This window comes from Magnolia sinica, chromosome 5, assembly GCF_029962835.1.
Source record: "Magnolia sinica isolate HGM2019 chromosome 5, MsV1, whole genome shotgun sequence".
NCBI lineage: Eukaryota > Viridiplantae > Streptophyta > Magnoliopsida > Magnoliales > Magnoliaceae > Magnolia > Magnolia sinica.
The window spans coordinates 6857333-6884254 of NC_080577.1; the positions used below are offsets into that span (position 1 = coordinate 6857333).

Here is a 26922-nt window from a genome sequence, read left to right on the forward strand (position 1 = left end):
GCTCAACCTCACGTCCTTCCCTCGTCAGGCTAATGAGTCGAGCATAAGCCTAGCTGGAAAATTGATCAGGCTACGCATGTCCCAGTCCACGAGCCAATATTGGTCTAAGCGTTGTCCAAAGCTAGGTTGGGTACGTACATTGGGCTGGATCAGTCATCCAGCTCATTGTCATCCTTAACCACGGCTGAAACATAGTTTAAAATTTTGAAAACTTGAATGGACTTGATATCCAGTCGGCTTAGATTGTCTCAAAGATTGGATTTAACTTGGGTCCTTGCTCTTGCTCGGGTGGTAGATTCTCAGGAGTTCAACTCCCCGTCAAGGGTTCGAGTACCCATAGGTGGTGAAATTCCACTAGCGTGAGTGTGTGGGGTGTGTGTGCGTGTGTAAATTTTTTATTTTTATTTTTAAAAAAACTTGATTTGATATGTGATAAGTAAAATATAAATAAGAAATTTGTAATAATAGGTAGTTGGAGTAATATGTTTATAGAAGTAGGCAAGTCTAAGCACCAATGCAACATTGGCCTACTGGTACATGCAGTTTCCTATGTTTTAGGGTAGTGACTCTGTTCGAGTCGTGTTGAGTTGACCAAGTAAATGAGTCAAATCGGCAGTGATGCTGAGTCTGAACTGAATCAAGCCTGCCAATGGGTTTGGTAGAGACTCTTGGCTTAATTTATTGGGAATTGAGTTGACTCGGCAAGTTTTGAATTGAGTCATCGAGTTTTAGAATTATGATATGAAAGGAGAACTCTAAGAACAGTACTTCACATCTTTACTGGGTCGGTTCATAATCTTCTTTTGACTCAGAAGTTCTTAAGATTTTCCATAAAAACCATCAGTTAAGTAAGAGGTACTATTGATTTTTAAATCATTCAGAGAAAAATCCAACATGGGTAGGGGTGCAAATGACTAGAAGTGCATTGACAAATCTGGAAAACCACTTCTCTATGTATCATCTTCTGTTTTATACAAATATCAATATGTAATCTGTGCACCTTTTATACATACAAACTCATCCTCTTTTCGCCTCCAAATCTTCTTCCTCTTCACATTTTCTTTCAAACCATTCCTTGGACCATCCATAGAACACCAAATATGGGTAATCATGCACCAAAGTGCGGTTGAAGATTAAAAAGGCAAGGCATTGTAATCTACGATTGTAGGTGTAAATCTCACCCCTAAACTCCCATTTCCAATTGAAGTTCACATGTCCGTGTGCTCTCCTATTGGAGCTCAAGACATTTTCGCCAATGGCCAAAATAGCAGCCCAAAAATTCTCTACATTGGTCAACTTCGCCACGCAAAAGAGATCTCCCCATTATAGTTTCCTTTGGTGTTAGTGTTCGGCTCTGTCACAGCCTCTTCTGTTATTTCGACGGATACAGATACAACGTTTGGTGATGGAGTTGAATGTTGTATGTGTTCCGTCATTACGAGCTCTTGTGTTTTTGAAAGTGATGTTCTGGCTTTGTGAGAAGGAGAAGGCTCCGGTGAAGGACAAGTAGAACTCGACCTGTTCGGTGTTATGCTCCGCTTTGCCAAGCTGTGCCAGTTCTTTAGACCCTTGGTGATCTGCTCGCTGAATACCACCTTCTTCATAGATGAGCCCATCTGATGAAAGAAAGAGAGCGAAGATTAGGGCATTAGGAAATGCAAAAATACTCCTCTTCCCACATGAGCCATTAGGCCGTATTTTGTACAAGATCCAAATAACGTGCCCTAACTCAAGAATTGCGCGGGCCTGATCATCAGGGGAACCATATATATGTTTACATCAAATACAGCCTGGTCGGTATTTGAAGTACGGCTGTTGACGGGACCCATTAGATATAAAATGCCAGCAACTCCATGACATGGCTCAGTAAAAAAAATGTAGTGTACGCTTGTCAGATATGAATGCACAATAAATAAGCTAGATTATCATTTCACATTGAAATTTTGGATTTTTGAGGAGAAGGATCAAACAAGTGCACATGGCAGTTTTTTATAGGGCCAAGTTAGGGGTTACAGGAAATCATCATTGGCCGTACCTGACTATGGAGCCAAGGAACAATACAGTAAGGCCCACCTGATGAGCAGCCTGGATCTGATACACGTGTGCCAGACTGCCATTACCTGTGTGACTAACCCATAAAGGGGTAGGATTACATATCCAATAAGAAGCTGGACTAACACGCCCACTGAGATCTTGATGATGATGTCCTCTCTTTGGTGATGGAAGCAAGATCTCAGTCCGAACTTGTACTGCGTTGAAAACATGTTAGCCATATATATATCTCACGCAAGACCATAGTCCAGAACACCAGGTTCATATATACATACATACCCATGTCCACGTGAAGAATGCTAGTTGAAAGGAGTTCTGCAATGCCCAAAAAGTCTCGTGTATGAGAAATACTGTACCATGGAACCGTGCATGAGGAATGCCATATATACACCAATTGAGAGGTCTACAATCCTCGTCGAGCTATCTAATTGTGAGTAGAGAGTGGGGCCAACCACTTTATATATGCGAGTGGGTATTGAGACTCAAATATTGCATAATTTTTTCCATTTATATCTTAGTTTATGAATATGAATCCGCTTAATATTCTATTTTACTCATGTATGTGTTGCAAGGTGAATTTAAGTGCTTGGATTGAAAAAGGGTGCTAAAAGCATGAATTTGATGCTCAAGAATCACCAAGGCAAGGGATGAATTTTAGGAGATCAAGATTTAAGAATTCACATGCTAAAGATCCAAGAAAACCAAGTGAGTAATGAAAAGAATCGAAGATTTAAAGTGAAGAATCTTGAAATCGTCCTGAAAAGTGTATTCTGAAGCTCTGAAGTCTATTTTGAAAAACTGCGCAGCAGAAAGTCTATTTTAAACAAACTGTGCAGCGAGAAGTCTATTTTAAAAAAATACGTATATTTGAGGCGGTTTCTAAGGTTTTTCAACTTTGTAAAAAAACTGAAGTTCCTTACTTATAAATAGGGCTTCATAAGGCATTCCTAAATATTATTCAAGGCATCCCAAAATAAAATTTAAGATTTTTAAAAAGTTTTTAGTTTTATTAAAACTTCATAAGTTTTTTTTAATTTTTTTTTAAATTTTAGATCTTTTCTATTTGCATTTTTTTCCTTTCTTGTTGCTTTTTATTTCTTATTTTAATTATGTTTTTCTAAGTTCCTTCTACCCCAAGTTAGAAGAGAGGCACATGGGTTTAATAATTCTTTAAGATTATAATGATTGATTGTTTTAATGATGAGAAGAATGATGTATGCATGTTATCTATTATTTATGTTTTTTTTTAATCCTCTTGTAAGATCCATATGTTTCCATCATATGAGATCCACATTGATGGATAGGTTTACCATAGATTAATCAGATTTCCTAGATAGGAGAGGTTCTCAACTTGTTATATTTCTTTGATTTTCATTATCTTATTGATATTGAATTCTTAAAATCACTGACGCTTGATAATATATATCAATGGTGCAAATCCATAATTTTCTAATATTTTATATCACTTATTAAAATATTTAAACTGTTTTATTTTTCGATTAGGTTGACCATAGTGCTCAAATCCTAGTTGTGTTATCCAAGTCATCATGATTTTGGAACATTAACCTATGTGTGGAACTTTGAAGCTTGGGTGTTATTTTATTCAGTTGAATTACATCCATTCAAAAATCCCAAAATCAAGTTTTCATTACTTAGTTTGTTTTGCCTTTGATTTTTTCCTTCTTACAATTCATCTCCCTGTGGGATCGACCCTGTATTCACGGGATACTACTTATGAACCTTTGTACTTGGAGGCAAGCAATCAAGTTTTTGGCGCCGTTGCCGAGGAGAGACTGAGATAGATCACATATATGCAAGATAGCTAAGGTAAGTTTTCTTCTAAACCTTCCAAATTTTTTGTAGATTTTTTTTTTCTTTTTTTTTTCTTTGAAAGTAAATTTAGTTGGGTCTTTCAAGCACTAACTATGACATAAGGTTGCCCTGCTTGGGATTTTATCACCCAAGTGCTATGGTTGTCCTACAGTTGCTGTTTGATTACAAAGATCATTCGCTGAATCTATTTTCCAGATTAGCATAGTTTAAATTCTGCATTAGTTCTATTTTGTTGATTTATTTATTATTATTATCATTTTTGTGAACTGAACCCTCATGGTCGGCCCTGCCGCCTGGGTTGTTGATTTATTTTTGTTTTGTGGACTGAACGCTCATGGTTGGCCCTGCCGCCTGGATTGTTGATTTATTTTTGCTTTGTAGACTGAATCCTCATGGTCGGCTCTACTGCCTGGGTTGTTCATTTATTTTGCTTTGTGGATTGAACCCTCATGGTCGGCCCTACCGCCTGGGTTGTTAGTTAAGTTTTTATTCTTATTTTAAGTATCATACTTGTTATTTGAATTAGTGGTATTTGTTGTGTGGTGTGGATGGTTTATGTCCCGTTGGAGTAGGGATCAAAACAATTGACTCTCCTCCGAAGGCGGAGTAGTTCCAGGCCTTGATCATTCACTTAGAAGAGGCACTCAACATCACTTGGATTCCATGGCAGACCTAGTTAATAATTCAAATCCAAATCTGCCAGATCCAACTATAAATCAAAACAGAGAAAATCAATCTAATCCTCCTCTTGAGGATGAAAATGAAGTTCATAGGAATGTGTTAAACCAACCACGGACTTTACGTGAACATTTACACCTTAAGAGATCAACTTTACCATCTTACATAGTGTTCCCTGCTCACACAGGGAACATTGATTTTAAACCAGGTGTGATTCAATTAATTCCTAAATTTCATGGCTTGGATTCTAAAAACCCTTACTTGCACCTCAAGGACTTTGAGGGAGTAATTGCAACGTTACAAGTAAATAATGGCAATAAGGATGTACTTAAGCTTAGGTTATTCTCATTTTCTCTAAAGGATCGGGCCAAAGCATGGCTCAACTCTCTAAGACCTAATATCATCACTTCATGACAAGCCTTAAGTAGAGAGTTTTTGAAAAAGTTCTTTCCCAAACACAAAACAAATGCACTAAAACAAGAAATCATGTCATTCTCCTAAAAGGGGAATGAACTATTTTTTCAAGCTTAGGAGCGCTTCAAAGACATTCTAATTACTTGTCCACATCATGGTTATGAACCATGGCACGTGATTGATGCTTTTCAAAAGGGGCTCACCATGGATACCTGTCAGTTCATAGCGATGATGTATGGTGGAACCTTTCTTGACAAAAATCATAATGAGGCTTGGGATTTTCTAGATATGTTAGGAGAGAATACGCAGACATGGGATGTCTCTGCTAAATCAGACCAAACTAAACCCATTCCTAGAGAGAAAGCGGGGATGTATGTCCTAAGAGAGGAAGATGACCTTAATGCAAAATTCGCTGTATTAGCTAGAAAGGTCAAAGCCTTGGAAATAAGGAAGGTTGATATGGTTAAAGCGAACACTTCCTTAGGTAATTTTTGTAGCATTTGTGATGGTACAGACCATGACACAAAGGATTGTCCAATAATCTTAATTGTACAAAATATCACGCATGAGCATGATTAAGCAAATGCTATAAATAACTACCAAATGTTAGTTATGCAACGAATGAGAAACACGTATAATCCAAAATGGCGTAACTATCCTAATCTTAGTTGGAGGAATGAACTATAAATTAATGCGCCCAATACACCTCAAATGCCTCCACAAAACTTCTTTGGGGCACTTAACAATGCACCCTATATGCCCCCACTAAAGAGATCATCTGTGGAGGATACATCGACCGCATTTATGAACTTTCAAGCTCAAATGAATCAGTCTCTAATTCAATCAAATCAGAAAGACAGCTGTGACTAGGATTGAGACTTAACTAAATGCTAAGGAAAAGGCCATCCTTCCTTCTCAACCTGTGTCAAACCCTAGAAATACCCATTTCATTGGAGACTCAAATCCAAGTAAGCCACATCATGAACAAGCTAAGGCCATCATTACCTTGAGAAGTGGAAAACATGTCGATAACAAGATAATGCAAACGGCAGAAATACCAGAGGATGAGCCACTGTCTCAAGAAAATGATGAACCGGCTATGGTTCAAGATCCGCAACAGTAAAAGGATAAAGCGACTAAGTCATATGAGCCTCCAGTTCTGTTCCCATCTAGACTTCGGAATCCAACTAACCCCATAAAATATCAAGAGGTGTTGGATGTACTCCAAAAGGTTATCGTCAATATTCCTTTGCTTGATGTCATTAGACAAATTCCATCATATGCTAAGTATCTCAAGGACTTGTGTACTGTAAAGAGGAAATTAAATGTGGACAAAAAGGCATTCCTTACTGAGAAAGTGAGCGTTATCATTTAACAAAGGGTTGTACCCAAATACAAAGACCCGGGAAGTCCCACTATTCCTTATATTATTAGGAATTTTCAAATTGAGCAAGCTTTGCTAGATTTGGGTGCAAGCGTCAACTAGTACCTTATTCACTTTACAAACAAATGGGGTTAGGTGAGCTTAAACCAACTACGATTACACTCCAACTCGCTGACCGCTCTATCAAAGTACCAAGGAGAATTTTAGAGGACGTGCTACTCCAAGTGAAGAAATTCTACTTCCCCATGGATTTTACTATACTAGACACTGAACCATGTGTAAATGTTAGCGCTCAAGTTCCCATCATTTTAGGCCGCCCATTCCTAGCAATTTCAAATGCAATCATAAATTGCAGGAATGGAATGATGAACTTGTTTTTTGGTAACATGACTCTAGAGCTAAATATTTTCAATCTATGTAAGCAGCCCATTGATAATAATGAGATCCATGAGCTGAATTTCATGGACTGCTTGATAGAAGAAGAGGAATTGGAACCTAGTCTGACTGAGGAATTGATTCAAGTCATTGGAGACTAGAAAAATTCTGATTTAGAAAAAGTGTTTGCTGAAATTTGTAATGATAATGAGAGCACTACCACACAGGACATTGGTATATACCAATGGAGACTGCGCACTCAAATCCTATCTATCGAGGACTCGCGACCTCTGCCATCACCAACCAATGTTCCAAAGCTTAATTTAAAACCACTACCAAATGAGCTTAAGTATGTATACTTAGGTGAAAATAAAATTTATCATGTGGTGATCTCTTCATTTTTAGAGAATGATCAAAAGATTAAATTGTTGAAAGTTCTAAGGGAACACAAAGGAGCCTTGGGCTGGACCATTTCTGACATCAAGGGTATGAGCCCTTCCATATGCACCCATCGGATCCACCTTGATGAGGATGCTAAACCAACTAGATAACCTCAAAGGCGTCTCAATCCAAACATGATGGAAGTTGTAAAAAATGAGGTGATCAAATTATTGGATGTGGGAATCATCTACCCAATATCTGATAGTGTTTGGGTGAGTCCAACTCAAGTAGTCCCAAAGAAATTCGAAATAACTATTGTGCAGAATTCTAATAATAAACTCATACCAACACGTGTCACCATTGGTTGATGTGTTTGTATTGACTATAGAAAATAGAACCAGGTCACAAAGAAGGACCATTTCCTTCTACCATTCATTGATCAAGTTTTAGAGAAGGTAGTAGGTCATTCCTTCTATAGTTTTCTTGATGGATATTCTGGATATAACCAAATAGAGATAGCCATGGAAGATTAAGAGAAAACCACGTTCACTTGTCCATTTGGCACATTTGCTTTCAAACGGATGCCATTTAGATTGTGTAACGCCCCAGCAACTTTCCAATGGTGTATGTTAAGTATTTTTTCAAATATGGTTGGAAAGTTTCTTGAGGTTTTCATGGACGACTTCTATCTATTTGGGAGTAGTTTTAAGGAATGCCTCAACAATTTATCTCATCTTGTCTAGGTGTGAAGAGAAACACATTGTCTTAAATTGAGAGAAATGTCATTTCATGGTTTGAAAAAGGAATTATTTTATGCCATGTTATCTCTAAAAATGGATCGAGGTAGATCGCTCAAAACTCGACATTATAGCTAATCTACCTATCCCCCAAACTATTAGAGATATTAGATCATTTATAGGGCATGCTGGTTTTTATAAAAGATTTATCAAGGACTCTAGTGCCATTACTAGACCCTTAACTAATCTTCTTCAAAAGGATGTTCCATTTGAGTGGACAGATGAGTGTGCAAGTGCCTTTAATAAAATTAAATCATCCCTTACCATTGTCCCTATCATGCGTCCACCAGATTAGACATTTCCTTTAGAACTAATGTGCGATGCAAGTGATTATGCCATAGGGGCTGTTTTGGGCCAAAGGAAAGATAAACGGCCTTACGTTATTCACTATGCGAGTAGAACTCTAAACTCGGCCCAAGTGAACTATTCAACAACTGAAAAAGAGTTACTTGTAGTAGTTTTTACTTTGGATAAGTTTAGGTCCTACTTGTTGGGATCCAAAGTGGTCATTTTTATGGACCACTCGGCCTTGAAATATTTGCTATCTAAGAAGGATGCAAATCAGAAACTTTTGATATGGATCCTCCTACTCCAAGAATTTGACTTAGAGATAAAAGATAAGAAAGGAGTAGAAAACATAGTGGCCGATCACCTTTATAGATTGGTGTTAGATGATTCCACTAAAGAGATGCATATCCAGGACACTTTCCCTAATGAATAATTATTTGCGATCTCCAAATTGCCTTGGTATGCGGATATAGTAAACTATCTTATAACAAGAAAAATGCCATATCATTGGAAGTCACAAGATAGGAAGCGTTTTGAAACTGAGGTTAGGAACTTCTTCTGGGATGACCTGTATTTATATAAATATGGGACTGATCAGATTTTTAGACGTTGTGTCCTAGAGGATGAAGTTCAGAGTGTTATTTCCTTTTGTCACATGGAAGCATGTAGTGGCCATTTTTCTGTTAAGAAACCACTGCAAAAATCCTACAGTGTGATTTTTACTGGCCCATCATGTTTAAAGACACCCATGCTTTCTGTGTTGCTTGTGATAGATGTCAAAGGTTGAGAAGAGTGTCCCGGCACAACATGATGCCTTTATCCTCAATTTTACCATTGGAGATTTTTTATTGTTGGGGTATTGATTTTATGGGCCCACTTCCATCTTCTTTTGGATTTCTTTGTACATTAGTTGGTATGGACTATGTTTCAAAGTGGATTGAGGCAGTTCCAAGTAGGATCAATGACAACAAAGTGGTTATATGATTCCTCAAGGAAAATAATTTTTCTAGATTTGGAACTCCAAAGGTCATCATTAGTGATGGTGGGTCTCACTTTTGCAATAGGGCATTTGAGGTTTTGATGAAGAAATATGGCATCAAGCATAAAGTGAGTACTCCATACCACCCACAAACGAGTGGGCAAGCTGAGATTTCTAATCGGGAAATCAAACACATTTTAGAGAAAACTATAAGGCCAGATAGGAAGGATTGGTCCCTCAGACTATCCGACGCTTTATGGGCTTATAGGACTGCTTATAAGACCCCGATTGGAATGTCTCCATACAGGTTGGTGTATGGGAAGGCTTGCCACTTGCTTGTGGAATTGGAACATAGAGTCTACTAGGCAATAAAAAAATTAAACTTTGATATGGACCAAGCAAGTGGACAAAGGAAATTAGAGTTGAATGAATTAGAGGAGCTGAGGAGAGACTCCTATGAAAATTCTAAAATCTACAAAGAGAGGACCAAAGCTTTTCATGACAAAAATATCCCGAGGAAGAATTTTGAACCTCAGCAAAAGGTCTTATTGTACAATTTTCGTCTCTAGTTCTTTCCAGGAAAGTTAAGATCAAGATGGACAGACCCCTTCATTGTGAAGAATGTTTAGACTCATGGGGCTATTGAAATTAAGAATCCACGTAATGACAATGTGTACAAGGTTAATGGTCAGAGATTGAAGCCTTATGTGGAAAACTTTCATTTGAGAGAGGTCTCCTTCCCTCTTTATGAGCCAGAATATTCAGATTGATGCTCCTAATTTGACGGATCATTTGTGTAGGATTTGTATCATATTCAATTTTTTTAGTGTCACATAGCAGGTGAGTTTTTCATGGTAGGTATTATCCACCCTTTCTTTTATTTTTATTGTTCTCTACATTACATTATCATCACATTGGGAACAATATAGATTTTAGGTTGGGGGTGTGGATAGTCATCCATGTGAAGGTTTTTTTTTTTTTTGGATTTTAGTTTATTTTATTATTATTTTTATTATTTTTAGGTTTCAGTTAGGTTTAATTTTATTTTTTTTAGGTTGATAGTGAAATTTTTTTCAACATTTTCAAAATAATATTTTTATATATAAGAATGTGAACATGATATTTTGCGAATTCCAAAGGCAAAGTTAATACTTAGTCTAGGTTGATAGTAGTCAAAATTCTGAAAGCTGAAAATTATAGACTTGAGTTCAATTATCTAATTAGTAGTTTAAAGTGAGTTATAATTTGATGTACTGAATTCACAATACACCCTATCTAACTAAGTGAGGAATATGATATGTGAACTAGAATAACAAATTTTGATTCAAATAAGGTTAAATGAACTAGTATCATTGATATATGCTTAAAAGAGAGAATATTGAAGAAAAAAATGATGGAAATTTTTTTTTTATTGTAGCTACAATATGATATGTGAACTAGAATAACAAATTTTGATTCAAACAAGGTTAAATGAACTAGTACCATTGATATATGCTTAAAAGAGAGAATATTGAAGAAAAAATGATGGAAAAAGAAATTTTTATTGTAGAGCATGAATGCAATGACCATAACAAACGTGTCAGTAATCTGGAGTAAGGATACCTAAGTATCCATTACTGTTACCATTATAAGTACAATACCTTAGGTTATGAAGTAAACCCGGTGGCAATCTTCATCTAAGGGTGGTATATAATAATGAGGATATGATGATAAAAGAAGAAATTTCATGAAGAAAATGAGATAACTAGAGATTTCATATTCTTGGGATAATTGAAAGGAGTTAGGATAGGGAACAAACATATTTCTTAAAGTTAGACTAGTGTCACGGAGCACCTAAAGATATTGGATCATAACTATTCTAAATTTTAATTAGGTCTCTGAACTTAAGGATGTAATGGATTAGAAAATTGAGATTCTACTTAACTTCAGACTTAGGATAAGTATTGTTTTGTTTTGAAATTCATATGATGAATGGAGGCATAATTGTATAAATTTCTAAGTGTTGAACTATTTTTCATATTTTCAATGTTTGTGGGCAACATTTCTAGAAACCCTCATAAGACTATAACTCGTCCACTAGGGGAAACCTAGGAGTTTAAAGGCTTGTTACATATGCTAAATGCAATCGAGATTACCTACAAAAGTGGTGTAGTTAGAATTTTTTTCATTTTAATTTTGTTTCTAGAATTAATTTTTATTTTCATTTTTATTTTTCTTTGCTTATTTTGCTTGAGATTAGCAAAATGCTGGTTAGGGGGTGTGTTGAGACTCAAATATTGCATAATTTTTTCCATTTATATCTTAGTTTTATGAACATGAATATACTTAATATTTTATTTTACTCATGTATGTGTTGCAAGGTGAATTTAAGTGCTTGGATTGAAAAAGGGTGCTAAAAGCATGGATTTGATGCTCAAGAATCACCAAGGCAAGGGGTGGATCTTAAGAGACTAAGATTGAAGAATTCATATGCCAAAGATCCAAGAAAACAAAGTGAGGAATGAAAAGAATCGAAGATTTGAATTGAAGAAGCCTGAAATCGTCCTGAAAAGTGTATTTTGAAGCTCCGAAGCCTATTTTGAAAAATTGCGCAGCAAGAAATCTATTTTAAACAAACTGTGCAGCGAGAAGTTTATTTTGAAAAAATACGTATATTTGAGGTGATTTTTAAGGTTTTTCAACTTTGTACGAAAATTGAAGTTCCCTACTTATAAATAGGGCTTCATAGGGCATTCCTAAACATTATTCAAGGCATCCCAAAGCAAAATTTAGGGTTTTTAAAGAGTTTAGTTTTACTAAAACTTTTTTTTTTAAAGATCTTTTCTATTTGCATTTTTTTTCCTTTTTTGTTTCTTTTTATTTCTTATTTTAATTATCTTTTTCTAAGTTGGGCTAGAAGGGAAGCACATGGGTTTAATAACTCTTTAAGATTATGATGATTGATTATTTTAATGATGAGAAGAATGGTGTATGCATGTTATCTATTATTTAGATTTTATTTTTTATTCTCTTGTGAGATTCATATGTTTCCTTCATATGAGATCCACATTGATGGATATGCTTACCCTAGATTAATCAGATTTCCTAGATAGGAGAGGTTGTCAACCTGTTATATTTCTTTGATTTTCATTATCTCATTGATATTGAATTCTTAAAATCATTGACGCTTGAGAATATATAACAATAGTGTAAATCCATGATTTTCTAATAATTTATATCACTTAATAAAATATTTAAACTGTTTTATTTTCCGATTAGGCTGACCATAGTGCTTAGATTCTAATTGTGTTATCCAAGTCATTATAATTTTGAAACATTAACTTATGTGTGGAACTTTGAAGCTAGTATGTTATTTTATTCAGTTGAATTACATCCATTTAAAAATCTCAAAATCAAATTATTTATTTTTTATTACTTAGTTTGTTTTGCATTTGATTTTTTCCTTCTCATAATTCATCTCCCTGTGGGATCGACCCTGTATTCACGGAATACTACTTACGATTTTCTGCACTTGGAGGCAAGCAATCAGCGGGCACCACTCTCTGATCAAAGTGAGACCATAATCTAACTGTTTTGTATGGTCGGGTACACCATCTGATGAATACCTAATGTTTATACTCGGTCATTCTTCCTTCACTCGTAGGATATAGGAGGAATACGTTCGAGCTGTGTGGTTCACACCGTGATGTGTCAGTGCCACCAGATGCGTCCCCCAATGTTAGTCCTAGAGACCAAAATCTAGCCTGGTCCATGACTCAGGTGGGCCACACAAAATGGAGCAATGGGGACAGCGTGAGGGGATGCCTGCCATCCAAACCATTCATTAGGCGTACTCGGCCAGGATGATACTGAAACTCAACCCATTCCAAAATTTAGGTGGGCTAGAATAAGTGAATATATAGGTTTTTAGGTGTGATTGTAAATTGCTTTCTGTGGCTCGTCCCACCTGGGTTTTTTTCTTATAGGGATGATTCTTGAGATATACGTGATCATGAGGAGGCGCACCAGTTGCACGGTTTGGATTGCAAACACGTCATGCGCCCAACACAGCTCGAATGTACGGTAATTGCCATAGTATTCTAACGCATGTGATCATTTTTCCCGTAAAAATATCACACGATCGTGGATCTGGACGGTTCATCTGGTAGGGCCTGCAGTGGATGGTCGATAGACACTTAACCGGATGATCATAACCCTTGAGCAGATGGATTTTTCCCAATGAATGTCGACCTTTTCATATTGCAACTTTTTTTTTTTTTTTTTTGGGGGGGGGGGGGGGTGTTTTGGTTACTGATTGTACAGCGATGATTGAATGGCCAGGACCATCTGATCAGTGTGAGTTATGATTTATGGACCCTCCACGGTAGGTCCCACCTCAGCAGCCTCCTTATCTTTCACACGTGCATCACGTGTACAGTTTTCAGACGTCGGATAGGGAGTCCCGTGTGTGTCATCGACACATGTGGGGCCCATCAAATAAAAAGGGTTGTACCTGGAAAAGGATGAGATGGATGAGATGGAGGAGTAGATGAGGCCGACCGAACCAGAAGAGGTTGTCATTGGGCTTCACCAGCACCGTTCCTCTAACCACCACCGACGCGTCTTGACTCTCCAAACACATCTTTGTTATGATAAATTGCAGTTTGGTGCCTACAGCCAAAACCATCTGCAAAACAATATACAACAACTCATCTTTTACATTCCCTACTTTACGTCTTCGAAAAGGGTCGGTCTGGGCCGAACCATCATGCATCTCAGCCAGGACTCATTTAATAAATGGTCTACAACGAGCCTGGTCCTGCACGGTTGTTATCGGTGGACCCAATTAATAAAAGACCTGGTCCTGGGTCTAGGCCTAAATTGCACAACCCTTAATAAACAGGCCTACAACAGGCCCTACCCGTACCCGTACGTAGTGTAAAAACGAGAAAACTAAGACTCCACTTGTAACCTAGTTGGGTCAGGTCAACTCAGAAACTCAGTTTTGTTTCTTGAAAACTCGTACGAGTTCCTCTGAGTTTCTGAATCCCGGTGAAATCTGGTCCAGTCGAGTTGGCCCGGGCGAGTAGAATCGAGTTTTTTCGAGCTTTTAAACTATGCTTGAAACCTGGTCCGCGGTAGATATTCACATTTGTTATAGATAGTTCCATGGGCTTACCATCAAAGGAATGAAGGGCAGCCACAGATAGCTATAAAATCCTACATAAAGAGGTAAATGGAGTATAAGCTTTAATTGAAAAACTGCAGTGAACTCTAACAGGTTATGTTAGAAACCGCATTACCGTGAGCATTGAAGAAAATGAAAAGTACAGTGAAGATCCAGATCCAAGGACTGCACAAACACAAATCAAGAATCAAATTCATGGGTTTTGAGCTTCACACTTAGAATGGATGGTTCAGATCATCCATCCAGCGTATCCCAACCTTAATTGGCTCCATTAATAAAATCACCCAATCACACCTTTTAAATATTTCCATCTGTTTCTCAAATGATCCATCCTGATCATCTGACCAATGTGATTCCAAGGTGGCATTCATATTGTGGACGGTCCAGTTTAAATGCTGGATCATCTTTCACTTAAGTGATCTTAGATTGTCCTTCCATCAAACTATTGATCAGATGTTAGGATAAGGCGGTCGGAACTGGATGGATGGTGTACATTGATGACACTTCCAATCCAATCCGTGGGAACTACATCATATAAAATTAATATGTTGGATTGGATATGTTGGATTGGATGATGACCCTCCATCAAATTTCATTTTATACACATGCTTGCACCAGAGATGTGTGCAAGTGCCTCCTGGATAGAAAGATACCTGATTCCAACCACCACCTCAAAGTCACTGTCCAAAGCTCTCCTAAGAAACTTTTGGAAATCGAACTTGCTGCCTTCTGATAAGTGAGCCTAAACGAAGAACAAGAGGAAATTCAAATTTTCATAACTAGAACATATGGATTTACTAGAGCCTTCGATCAACTGCGGGCCTACCGTGATAAATCCATGTCGAAGAGCAAAATAATCAGCTTTTGAGACCGATCCAGTAAACAGTCGAAGGAAAGAAGCCTTTAAACAATACATAACAATGAAAGGTAGACTGATTAAATATTCCAAGGAGATCTGATGGGTAACAAAGAAATCAACCATGATTAGGTCATGATGGTACGCACAGGCCATAGAAGCAATGGGCGTTTGCTCCAGCAATGCAGATGCCTTCTTCCAAAGGATGTTTGGCGGGCGAGCTTGAATCTCCGGGGATCTGAATATGTGTCAAGCAAATCTCATCAGTAAAAGAAAAGGAAATAAATAAATAATCAGTTTGATTTTTGAGCCATGGCCCATCCATGCCGGGGTACGTCGGAGGGATCAGTTCAACCCTATTCTAAATTTCATGTAGCATGACTTAGGCCCGGCTCATTCATATAGCCTAACTCGTGTGCAATGAGGTGAGTCATAACTCAGATGTCATGTGTAATAAGCTGCATAAGCATACACATGAATGTGAGGTGAAGCTCTCACGTATATGGCACTATTCAACACGAGTGCATCCTGTCAAACGATCAAACCGCGTTCGTGAGTGGGCCTACCACCTTACTCATCAGCACCATCTGGTCACGATCAGTAAATTAATTTGCCTAAATATAACTTTAAATTTACTTATTAATTTAAACTAAATATTTTGATTTTCTGCGAGATTCTCCTGATAATATGCCTAGAATGAGATTTATTACTATGGTCCAGACGACCCTATATTTGAGACATTTGAGATCAATAAAATCAGATGATCAATCGATTTTTATTTCTCTCTATCGTGGCCATCCACGGTAGGGCCCCTCACATTGATGGTGATGATATGAGTGAGCCAAGATGGGATCAGACTGCTTGATGGTTTATCAATCCAGAAATCACGCAGGCAAGTGGCTCCGTTAGTAACATCACGTCTAAATCAAAAAGAGAAGAAAAGATGCAATATTCAATTTTTTAAGAAACCATATTAAGTATTATTAATAACGAAAGTGGTGTCTAAACAACCCACCTTATGTTTTGGTGAATGGAATTTTTCTTTCTTATAAAGATAAGGTCGGTGTATGGGATTTAAGAAAGTAGAAATGAACCATATCAGATGGATGGGTAATATGGAGATGATGTGATTTTTTAAGACAATGGTAGTGTCGAAAAGCCTCACCATGTCATGGACGAGATGATCAGCTATCTAGCCATTGGATATATATTAGACATTTAAGGGAAGTGGAGCCCTTTTTCATTGACATTTTAGAGGTGGTAGGATCAAGTGGTGTTCACTTTCATCAAAATTCACACATAACGAATTTCCATTAGTTGGAACATTTTCCTTTCTTTTTAAGAAATGGGGACCATGTGGTAAGATGTGGGAACCACAGAAAGTAGAGGGCCTCACCAGCCTTAGTGGCGGTGTGGTGAGATTTGATTGGTGAGTTATATGCGGTTAGAGATCAGCCAAGTGGGCGCGGATTGGATACTGACATGGTCAGTAGCCTAATAGCTACTGAAGTGACGTCACCAAGCTCTGTTGACCATACCATGATGCGTGTGTTGTATCCATACCGTCCAACGAATTTTAGAGGTCGTTTTATGGCGATACAAAGAGAATAAGATAGATCTAAATTTCAAGTGGACCCACCACAGAAAACCGTGGGAGCCGTCACACCCACCGTTGAAACATTTATAGGGCTCACAGTGATGTATTTTTGAGATCCATCCTATTCATAAGTTAACATAGAGATAGATGAAGTGAAAACAAAAATATCAGCTTCATCTGAAACTACTGTGGCCCCTAAGAAGTTTTGAACGGTGGATGTCACTGTCCCCACTATTTCCCATGGTGGGGTCCACTTGAACTTTATATCTATCGCATTCTCTTTTTAACGCCATAAAATAATCTCTAAAAATGGTTGGACGGTATGGATACAACACACGCATCATGGTGGGGTCCACAGAGCTTGGTGACGTCACTTCAGTAGCGATCTGGCTACTGACCTTGTCAGTATCCAATCCGCGCCCCAGCCAAGCACATTTAAATGCCTGGGCTCATTTATGATAGCGCGCAGGCTCACTAATCAAAACTCACCACGTCACCACAATAATAGAACTTGTCACTCTCCAGGCATATATGAAAATGGCTCCATAGAGTATATAATCCGCAACTCCGTCTTTAATAATAGCCCGCCATCAACTTACATCTCATGTGGTTGTGTATGTACAGATGTCAGTAGATGCAGGGGCCAGAACCCAGTACATGCCCCAGGCGAATATATATGCTGGCTAATAAAATGGGCAAAAGCATGCAAACATGTGGTTACCGTAAACAAATGCTAATTACAGACGCTCTATCTTCAAGTGCTAAACACAAACGCACGGCACATGGTACACGTGCCTGAGATATTGGACGATCATCGGTTGAAGAGTAGACCATTTATCTGGAGGGTGCCATGTAAAAAGGAATGAATTGTTCCTAAAATGATAACCAACGGTCTATATTCAATGTCCGTGTAGCGAGACAGGCTTCTTTCTACTGTACGAGATATGCATCATGATGCCAGCCTATGAATCTGGTGCACATGTGCGAAGCAGAACATTTCGTTTGGACTCTTTAATATATGGCTTGTAGACATGAAAATTGCCATTTCTCTTTCTTGATTTTTTTTCTTTGAAGGGTGGGCGGAGCGAGCCGCGCGCCTTATATGTGGGACTCAAAATATTATGTCGGCCATATGTCTTAATAGCCATATAGCACACACCATCCAAGGGCGAGCGTGGCATATTTAGCCGCCCAGCCCTTTTTAGTTGCCATTCGTCCAACCACAAGCATGAGGACAAAATCGAACTTCAGAGGGGAGTTATTTGTTACTCTGCTGCATATGACGCTTGATATACGGCATATTGTAACTCAAATTAAACTTGCTAAATGTTGAGACTCATTGTCTCTAATTCCCAAATGAGATGCTTGAACAATCCTAACCTCTAATTCTGATTCATGGATAGTTGAAACAGAACCATTGGATAATTTTCATTTTTACTGCCCTTATTAAATGTATATCAATCCAATAATCAGATAATTAAATAATTTTAATTCTTGGTTCATGATATATACTTTGGACAGTTTAGTTTGAGTTAATTGTATGCCATATATGCAATTTCTAAGTAACATCTAAGTGCTTGTGTATCATCCATCGTACTCTGCCAAAGTATTGAAGTCTTTCTCTAATTGAATACATATCATGTGCAAATCACTTTAAAAAAAAAAAAAAAAAATTGGTCTTGAGTCTACATAGAAGGTTCCATCAATGAACTAAGACCGGCATTCCAATTTTAAATGCACGCTTTATGAAATTCTCATCCATCCAGAAAGACTTTGATACAATGCTAGAGGATGATGGATGATATGCACGCATTGAAATTACGCAGAAATTGCTTATGTGGAGTACAAATAATTCAAACTAATCCGTCCAAAGTATCCGCATGGGTTTAGATATATCATGAACAAAAAAAAAAAATCCTCACTTGTTTATGGAAGTATTAGATTTTAAGATATTTATTAGATGGTTAGGAATGAAAAATATTTAATGGTCTTATTTAAAATTTTTTTTTTTTTTTAAAAGAGTGTACGTCCATGATTCAGAGGATAGGATCGTTAAAACCAATCATGCATACCATCTCAAAGTGCCTACTTATCAAGTATCACACACAGCCAGAGTATCAAGTTCTTCCTAATTCTCAATCTAGGGTTTCTTTCCATTGGACAGAAGATAGCATCATTATCAACCATTGGATTGTATCCAAAAAGGTCCCACACACATACATGTGTGGCTTACGAAAGTCTAGGATCTTCTTAGAAAAGAGAGGTTGGGATTAACTGTAACTAAGATTACTTACCATTTGAGAATTGATAGTCCACTGTAGTAGTTTCTTCTTCCCAAGATTCCCATCTCTTCATCTGAAGAATCCACATCATATGGGTAAATATTCAAAGGACACCCCACCTAAAAATGAAAATGTCACCTTTTTTCCACTGTGGAAATTTCCTATTATTGCCTTTTTCTTCGTGTGCTGACTTCCACGGTCTACACCTTTGAAAGTCAAGCTTTGGACAAGTGATCCGGACCCAGTAAATAATAAAATACATAAATAAATAAATCCATAAATGCCAAAATTCCACCTTGGAATACATATACATCCATCCAGGCCACCCATTATCGATGTGATGTATCTTGAAAATGACACAGATCAAACGAGCCTAACCGTCTGATTTTGCCTATTGAATTTGGACATACGACCTTTTCTTTTCAGCCATTCAATTGATGACCACCATCCGAAAGGCTTGGATTTTACGATCAGCCGTGACTTTTCTGCCATGCTCCATCGGCAATAGGACCCATGAATTTAATTATCTGGACTAACATATATGTAGTCACCATCCAAATCGTGTGACCCACCATGGATGCGCCATATATTGAAAATGACGCTGGTCATGCGAGCTTAACCCTTCTGATTTTTCCTTATTGAATTTAGACATCCGACCCTTTTCTTTTCAACCATTCATTTGATGATCATCACCTGAAAGGCTAGGATTGTGCTGAGCGTGATTTTTTTTTTGCCATGTTCCATCGACAATGGGACCCATGATTTGGACTGTTTGGATGGACATATATGTATTTGCCATCCAAATAGTGTTATTTTGTAAATGACACTGACAAGACCAGCCTAACCATCTGATTTTTTTCCTAATGAATTTGGACTTCGGGCCCTTTTCTTTTTCACCATTCATTTGATGATCATCATCTGAAAGGCTAGGATTGTATGATCATTGTGGCTTTTTTGGCATGCTCCATCGACAAAGGGTCCCACAATTCAGACTGTTTGGATTGAAATATGTCTGTGTATCCCATGTGTTGGGTGAATGGATCATGCGATTAATTATAAAATATATCCAAACACAAAACCACAATCAGCTCACCATGTTGAACATTTAGCTTACCTTGGCCATCCCAAGACACAAAGTAAGAACACATGAGAGGATATGAAAGAGCGCCAACCCAAAGATTAGCATGTGTAGTTCACTGACACCAGTTGTAGAGAGAAGAGAGATCTTATCCTGGCCATCAAAACCAAACAACAAAAATTCCATCAGCCCCACCGCATAACATGAATAAAATATAACTCTATTATTATTATTTTGCTTCACCAATACAATTTCGTGTAACTCTTACCTTCTTTTGGCAAGTAGATTCCTCCTCAACATCGCTTGGGAGCGTTGTATTTTTGCAAGGAAGGAAGTGGTCACCTACACTCTTCGGGACACATATCTTCGAAATCGGTTGTTCCCCAATTGTGAGAGATAGAGATATGAACCCAAAAACCATCAGCTCTATATCCAAAAGAAAGAAGGAAAAAAAAAAAAATCATTTACGATCATGAAACAAAAATGGTATGTTTGGTTACACCAAATATCATGATATTTCATGAAATTTGGTGCAAACAAACACACCCAAAGAATCTCTCTCTCTCTCTCACCCAAAGAATCTCTCTCTCTCTCTCTCTCTCTCTCTCTCTCTCTCTCTCTCTCTCTCTCTCTCTCTCTTGCCTGCCTTAATCTTGTAAAGAGCCTGATTGAGAGACTTCCTGTTTCGTCTCCTAAAAAACTGAAAAGTGCACCAACATGTTAGAATACACACATAGTATGCATGTAAATGAACATGAACATGTACATATGCATACATATATACAAACATACCATGGTAAGGAGGTGGAGAGCATGCTCTATGAGGATGGAGATGATGATTAAGACAGCACAAACAACAGCAACCGCCCATGTTGGGGTCTCCTTGAGAGTGATTGGCTCATTGGCCGTCGATTCACCGGCCATCGTCGTTGGATGAATGGATGAGCAGATGTCCTGCTCTAGGCTTTTGAAGGAGAATGACAAAACAAGACAAAACAAAAAAAAAAAAGGTTTGAGTAGAATTGCGTATTCAGGCCTTTTATTTGGAATGAAAGAGCTACAGCGAAGGTTTTTTCGTCAAACACGTCGTTGTAGCGTGTGGACGGAGACCGTGCAATGGAATGGTTCCGATTACAGAACCATGACGTACACACATACATATGCGGTTCAACCCACTTTTACACGTGCTAACCTTACACGTGTTCATAGTACAAGACAAGTATAATCAGGCCGGTCAAGAATCACGGTAGGCCATACATGAAAGAAAACAACGAACGGTCTTAAAATCTAACTATCAATTATATTTAATTTAACTTACCTTTACCCGAGTGGCAAATATTGGAACGGGTTTCCTACGGTGCATCCCGACGTCAAACCCACACCATATGTTACACCGTGATTTATGTATTTTATCCGTTCTGTCCATCCTTTTTACCAGATAATTTTTGGCTTGAACCAAAAAATGAAGCATATCCAAATCTCAAATGGACCAAACCACAGGAAACAGTGTGAATTGAAACATCTACCGTTGAAAATTTTTAGGGCCACAGAAGTTTTGGATCAAGATGATATTTGTGTTTTCCCTCCATCCATGTTAGTGTGATCTTATGAACAAGTTAGATGACAAATAAACATCAGTTTGGACCTTAGAAAAGTTTCAACGGTGTAAATCATTATTCCCACTGTTTCCTTTGGTGTGGTCCACTTGAGACTTTGATATGGTTCAATTGAGGGAACAAGCACTTAAATGAGCTGTAAAAACAGATGGACGGTGTGTATACACTACATAAATTCAAGGTGGGCCCAACAAAGTGTTCTCGGTACTAGTATGCAATCGGATTTGGATATCCCGTCTACCATTGAGCCACGGAGCGGCGCCGGACGTATTGATTTTTTGTTTTTTAACATACCATGGGCACTTGAACTCAGACCTCAGTGTTGAAACGCACTCTGTCAACGGCTGAGCCATGAGTTGAAACTGTCCGTTTGGTGGGCCTCAACGTGGTGGGGCTATAAGCATTTAAAAAAAAAAAAAAAAAAAAAAAAAAAACACTATGATTGGATTTGAAGCGTCTGATTATTAATAGTATCTACTGACTTGAAGATTTTTAATTTGGAAGTCACACATATCGCGTGAGGCCTACAAATGCTTCATCAATGAAAAATGTTTATATGATATTTTTGTAAAAACATTTGTATTAATCGAGTCATTTTCATTAGTTAGTACAGAACGAGACCACTAATGCCAGCACATTGGTATGGCCTACTGTGTTGCCCCAAGGTCAAGTCCATGTGAAATTTACATTGACCATTGGGTGCATGACTTGCTTGTAGGTGTAGAGCCTAAAAATCAAGTGGATCCATATTTCAGGTGGCCCACACTCAGAGAAACAACTAAAAAGAGAATGCCTACCTTGATATTGTATAAGTCGTGTGAAATCCACTTCAACCATAAGGTGCACCACCTCATGCTAGTTCAGTTCACAGGAATCAGGGTGTTCTTTTATTCAGGTAGGCCACACCAAGGAAAACACTTGAGAGGGGGACCACACCCTTGAATTTGTATAGGTCACTGTGCTGTGTATGTACAATCTACTCTGACCACTGGATGAGTCACCCTAGATTAAGCCCACGGCTCAAAAATAGGCATTTTGTGATTCAGGTGGGCCATCTGAAATAAAAGTTTGGCACTCCCTCCCAATTGTTTCCCTTGGTATAACCCACATGAATTTGGGATTATCTTGATTTTGGGGCACTTGGTCTAATATGGGGTGACACACATGATGACCGAAATAAATTTCACATACACAGCACTGTGGAGCCAATCCATTTGCCCCCGATAGGTGCAAGCGTAATATGGGGTGACACACACGATGATTGGAGTGGATTTCACATATACAGCATGGTGGTGCCCAGTCGTTTGCCCCAATAGGTGTGACATAAGGTCCGGGCATGCAATGACACACTCTCTTTCCCTCCCATGGTGTTTGTAGAATATTTCGCCCATCAATCAAAGTTGTTCCACTCTCAAAATGGGATGCCCGAAAAAATTAGGTCTATCTAGATATTAGATATGCCCCATGTGAAGGTGGAGTTCTTTAGGTTGTTCATTCATTTCTATGGTGTGCTTCAACTGATAGTTATATCCACCTAACTTTGGGGATTTTCCATTTTTATGGTGGGACAACCTCCTTAGCCGGTTGTCATGTGGGGCTCACCTTGGTATTTGTATGATATCTCACCCATCCACAATGGTATTTATATGGCATCTTACACTAACCTTAAAATTAGGTCCATCCAACCATTAGATGAACCTATATGAACATCACGGTTTTTTAGTGGTTGTTCATTGTTCTCCATGGTGTGCCCCACTTGGTAGTTGGATCGGCCTAATTTTTGGGGTATTCTATTTTCATGATGAGACTATCTTACCAAACGGGTTAGATGTTATATAAATACTATGGTGGGCCTCACACAACTTATTAGGAGTACAACTATTGTGTTTGAGCTTTATATATATATATATATATATATATATATATATATATAGACACACACATAGCTTAGTTTCCACAACTACAATCCAGCCCTAAAGGAAAAGTAGCAATGTGAACGATAATCATCAATATAAATGTCTTTAAATGAAAATCAAAGCTAAAGAGATTCAAACCATTCACGTGATGGGCCATAACACGAATGAATATCGATCGATCAAAAATCATAAAAGTCTAATCATCATAGCCATTAATAATTACACATGATTTGACCGCATCAGATCTAATGACTTAGATGATGCTATGTGGCAGGAAGATATCGATAAGAAACAAACGAAATATATCTTCGGCTACTCTAGCCAATGAATTTAATCAAAATTTGAAATGACATGAGTAGCTCAAAAATGGTAAATCTAACTAGATATTATCATGGAACAGGTGTCACATATCTCACTTGCATGGTAGAGTCAACTACTCAGCATAGTTGCCTCATGTCCAATAACAAGTATCAACCAAAATATGATCACTTACAATGCATAACACACATTTAAGAAGGAAAAAAAATAAAATAATAATCATTTATATATGGTGACGTTACGAGAAAAACTCTCATCCATGTGGTGGGTATAAGATGTGTGCGCAACCAATGACCAACCACTCATGATAGACGACTAGCGCATGTAGATTGCATAATAAGACACAACCACTTACAACTCAAACGTTTATTTCCATATCAACAAACGTGAGGAATTGCTTCGAAGATCTATCTCTAGCTACCATCTAAAAATTTTCTAAATAAGAGGAAGATTAAAGAGCTTGGGGCCCCTGCTAACCCAACATAATACAAATCTGTTGCACAAATGTTACTTATCCTAGTTTACATCTTAGTGTAATTCAGTCTATTAATGCTACTACATTGTACTAGCTTTTAAGTTAGGAGTAGTGTATTTTCCTTTATCTATGCCCACATCTTTTGGCATAAGGAAGACTTTTCTTCATTTTTAGTGTAATATATTCCCCTCATTTACGCCTAAGTTATTGGATTAAGGAATACCTTAGCTTTAGAACATTACCATCTTACCATAATCACCGAATTGTTAATAATTTTCTCTTTATAGGTATTTAATTTTTATAAATGCAATTTCTTTGCTTGTACTCTTACACTATTTTAATAAGTTAATCTCTACTATTAATGAAAAAAAAATTCTTTCAACTGAAATAACAAAAGAAATCATTAAAGTGACAAACCCCTCTTGTAAATCTCTTGATCCCTATTATAGGCGGATAAATAAATGACTGATAAGTTAATTAAGTTCTTGGCCATAAACAACTGCCTTTTGTTTCTTTGTCTATCTTAACTTTGAGGTCAAAGGTGTTTACTTTAGATTGAACCACGTTGGGCTCCAGCACACCTGATATCATGTACACATCCAAACAGTCGAATTTCAAGCCAAACACATGGACACGCGATTAAGAGGGAAAAAGATGGATGGTAGACATGCACTAGTTCATCTTTCTTTCATCTATCCACTTTCTTTGCCCCACAAAAGTTCATGGCTCAAACGGCTTCAATTGCTGCTGTTCTGAGATGGAGTTCTGGAAGCTTGCGCCGGCTAAGACAGGGAAGAATACTGAGAAGAAAGTTGAGGAATGGCCATTCGAGCCATGCGCAATGATCATCAAGTGGGCCACAGTTATACACGAAATCACAATTTCTGTGAATAGACCATTCATCCCAATACGGATACCATGCAATCAACGGCTCGAATCTTCACATTGGGTGAAGATGGAGGATGCGAAGACACCATGTGAAATCCACTTCAATCGAATGGGTAAACCAAACAAACCCATATGGAATAACTGAGGGGATGATTGCAGTCCCCTTGAAACCCAAACAGATCTTGTGCTGCGCGTGGGATAAATGTGTATACGCAATGCAGCCGACCATCCACCGCAAATCATAAATGCTTAGGCCGCCTTAATTCCATCCCTCCTATTCCATCGTATTGCATGCGCCCAAACAGGGCCTTAGGATAGCTTATCAGGTAATAGGATTGTATTCAGCACACAGTGTACAGCATGCGTGAAAATGCGACCACTATAATTAATTGTCCATCATTGGGTATTGAAATTTGGAATGGTACAAAAGTGAACAATTTAATTTCCCAAACAGAAAAATCTAACTAAGAAAATCAAAAGGGTGGGTGTCAACAGCGGATTGAAATAGGATTATGTAAGATTGGAATCCTCTACAAATAGGATTATGAAAGACTGGAGCCCGCCATGGGGTCAGGTGAAATCCACTCCGTCTATCGTGTTATATCCTTGGTGATAGGTCCTAGACCAAAAATTCAGCTAGATCCACAGCTTCTATGGGCCACACAACATCGAACAATGGAAAAGAGATGCCGTGGCGCCAGGCATACATCATTCATCAAACCCATTAATCAGGCGTCAATTGTGTCATTGGTGTGGCCTATATGAGCTTATCTTACATATGTACCGTCTAAATAATGGATTGCAGCTGTTGGAGGGAGTGGATTTTATATATACAGCATGGTAGATCCTACGGAGATCGAGTGTTTTACGGGTAGGTGTCATAGAGAGGGTTCCGGTCCGATTGTGTGCGGTCATTGTGGTGGGGAAGAGTAAATGCACTCAAATCTCCCACCGTGAGACCGTAATAGGCGGGAATCTTAACACGCATTTGAAAAGTACATTCCAAAATCCAAAATTTTAAATGCGTATCGATTCCCTCCGACTTCCTTTAAATGGTGGGAGATGGTTGGCGTACCAGCCCTCAATGCTCCCTTGTCTAACAATTTTTATTTAGTTTCGTAGATCAATGTACCAAGGCGACTTTCAAACCGTTGATGCCGTTTTCAGAAAGAAACGCCTCCTATTGTCGTTTCCTACGCGTATGGCGGTTTCCTCACATGTTACCTGCTATTCCCAGTAGCGTCGCTACTGGTGCGGATTAGGTGTTACTCGGGTTGGGAGTTACTCCTAACTGTGGGGCCCACCTTGATGATATGTTGTATATCCACGCTGTCCATCCCTTTCTCCAGCTTATTTTAGGACGTGGTTCTAAAAATTAAGCAGATCCAAATATTAGGTGGACCACACCACATGAAACAGTGGTGATTCAGTGCCTCACCATTAAAAGTTCGAAAGGGTCCATTTTAAGGATTTCGTGATGTTATTTTTCCATCCAACCTGTTGATAATGTCAAGAATACCTAGATGAAGGGAAAATATAAATATCAGC

The 26922-nt window shown here is 38.1% G+C and overlaps 1 protein-coding gene and 1 non-coding gene across 5 annotated transcripts; both read right to left on the reverse strand.

Annotated features, from left to right (window-relative positions):
* Positions 1 to 905: 905 nt before the first annotated feature.
* LOC131245287 (MLO-like protein 12) lies at positions 906 to 21290 on the reverse strand. 4 transcript variants are annotated; one of them, XM_058244627.1, is made up of 14 exons: positions 20954 to 21284; positions 20804 to 20861; positions 20430 to 20587; positions 20198 to 20314; positions 19096 to 19156; positions 15354 to 15442; positions 15175 to 15249; positions 15002 to 15090; positions 14464 to 14513; positions 14340 to 14380; positions 13674 to 13847; positions 2332 to 2367; positions 2121 to 2249; positions 906 to 1616 (listed from the first exon to the last, which is right to left on the reverse strand). In XM_058244627.1, exons 1-14 carry the CDS (start codon positions 21083 to 21085, stop codon positions 1293 to 1295), a joined length of 1533 nt encoding a protein of 510 aa, XP_058100610.1. In that variant the 5' UTR covers positions 21086 to 21284; the 3' UTR covers positions 906 to 1292. The 4 variants fall into 4 exon arrangements, with proteins under 4 accessions (XP_058100610.1, XP_058100612.1, XP_058100611.1 ...); XM_058244629.1 differs by having other exon boundaries at positions 20808 to 20861; positions 20954 to 21024; XM_058244630.1 differs by having other exon boundaries at positions 1499 to 1616; positions 2036 to 2249; positions 20954 to 21290.
* On the reverse strand, positions 17907 to 18004 carry LOC131247745 (U11 spliceosomal RNA). Its single transcript, XR_009172016.1, has one exon. It is a non-coding gene; the product is annotated as a U11 spliceosomal RNA (small nuclear RNA).
* Positions 21291 to 26922: the final 5632 nt, after the last annotated feature.

Coding starts and splice junctions, on each gene's coding strand:
- LOC131245287 (XM_058244627.1), bottom strand. CDS start 21,085: ATGGCCGGTGAATCGACGGCCAATGAGCCAATCACTCTCAAGGAGACC. Junction 15,250..15,353: donor GCCCATTGCTTCTATGGCCT/GTGCGTACCATC, acceptor TATTGTTTAAAG/GCTTCTTTCCTTCGACTGTT. Junction 14,514..15,001: donor GAGGTGGTGGTTGGAATCAG/GTATCTTTCTAT, acceptor GTGTTTGTGCAG/TCCTTGGATCTGGATCTTCA.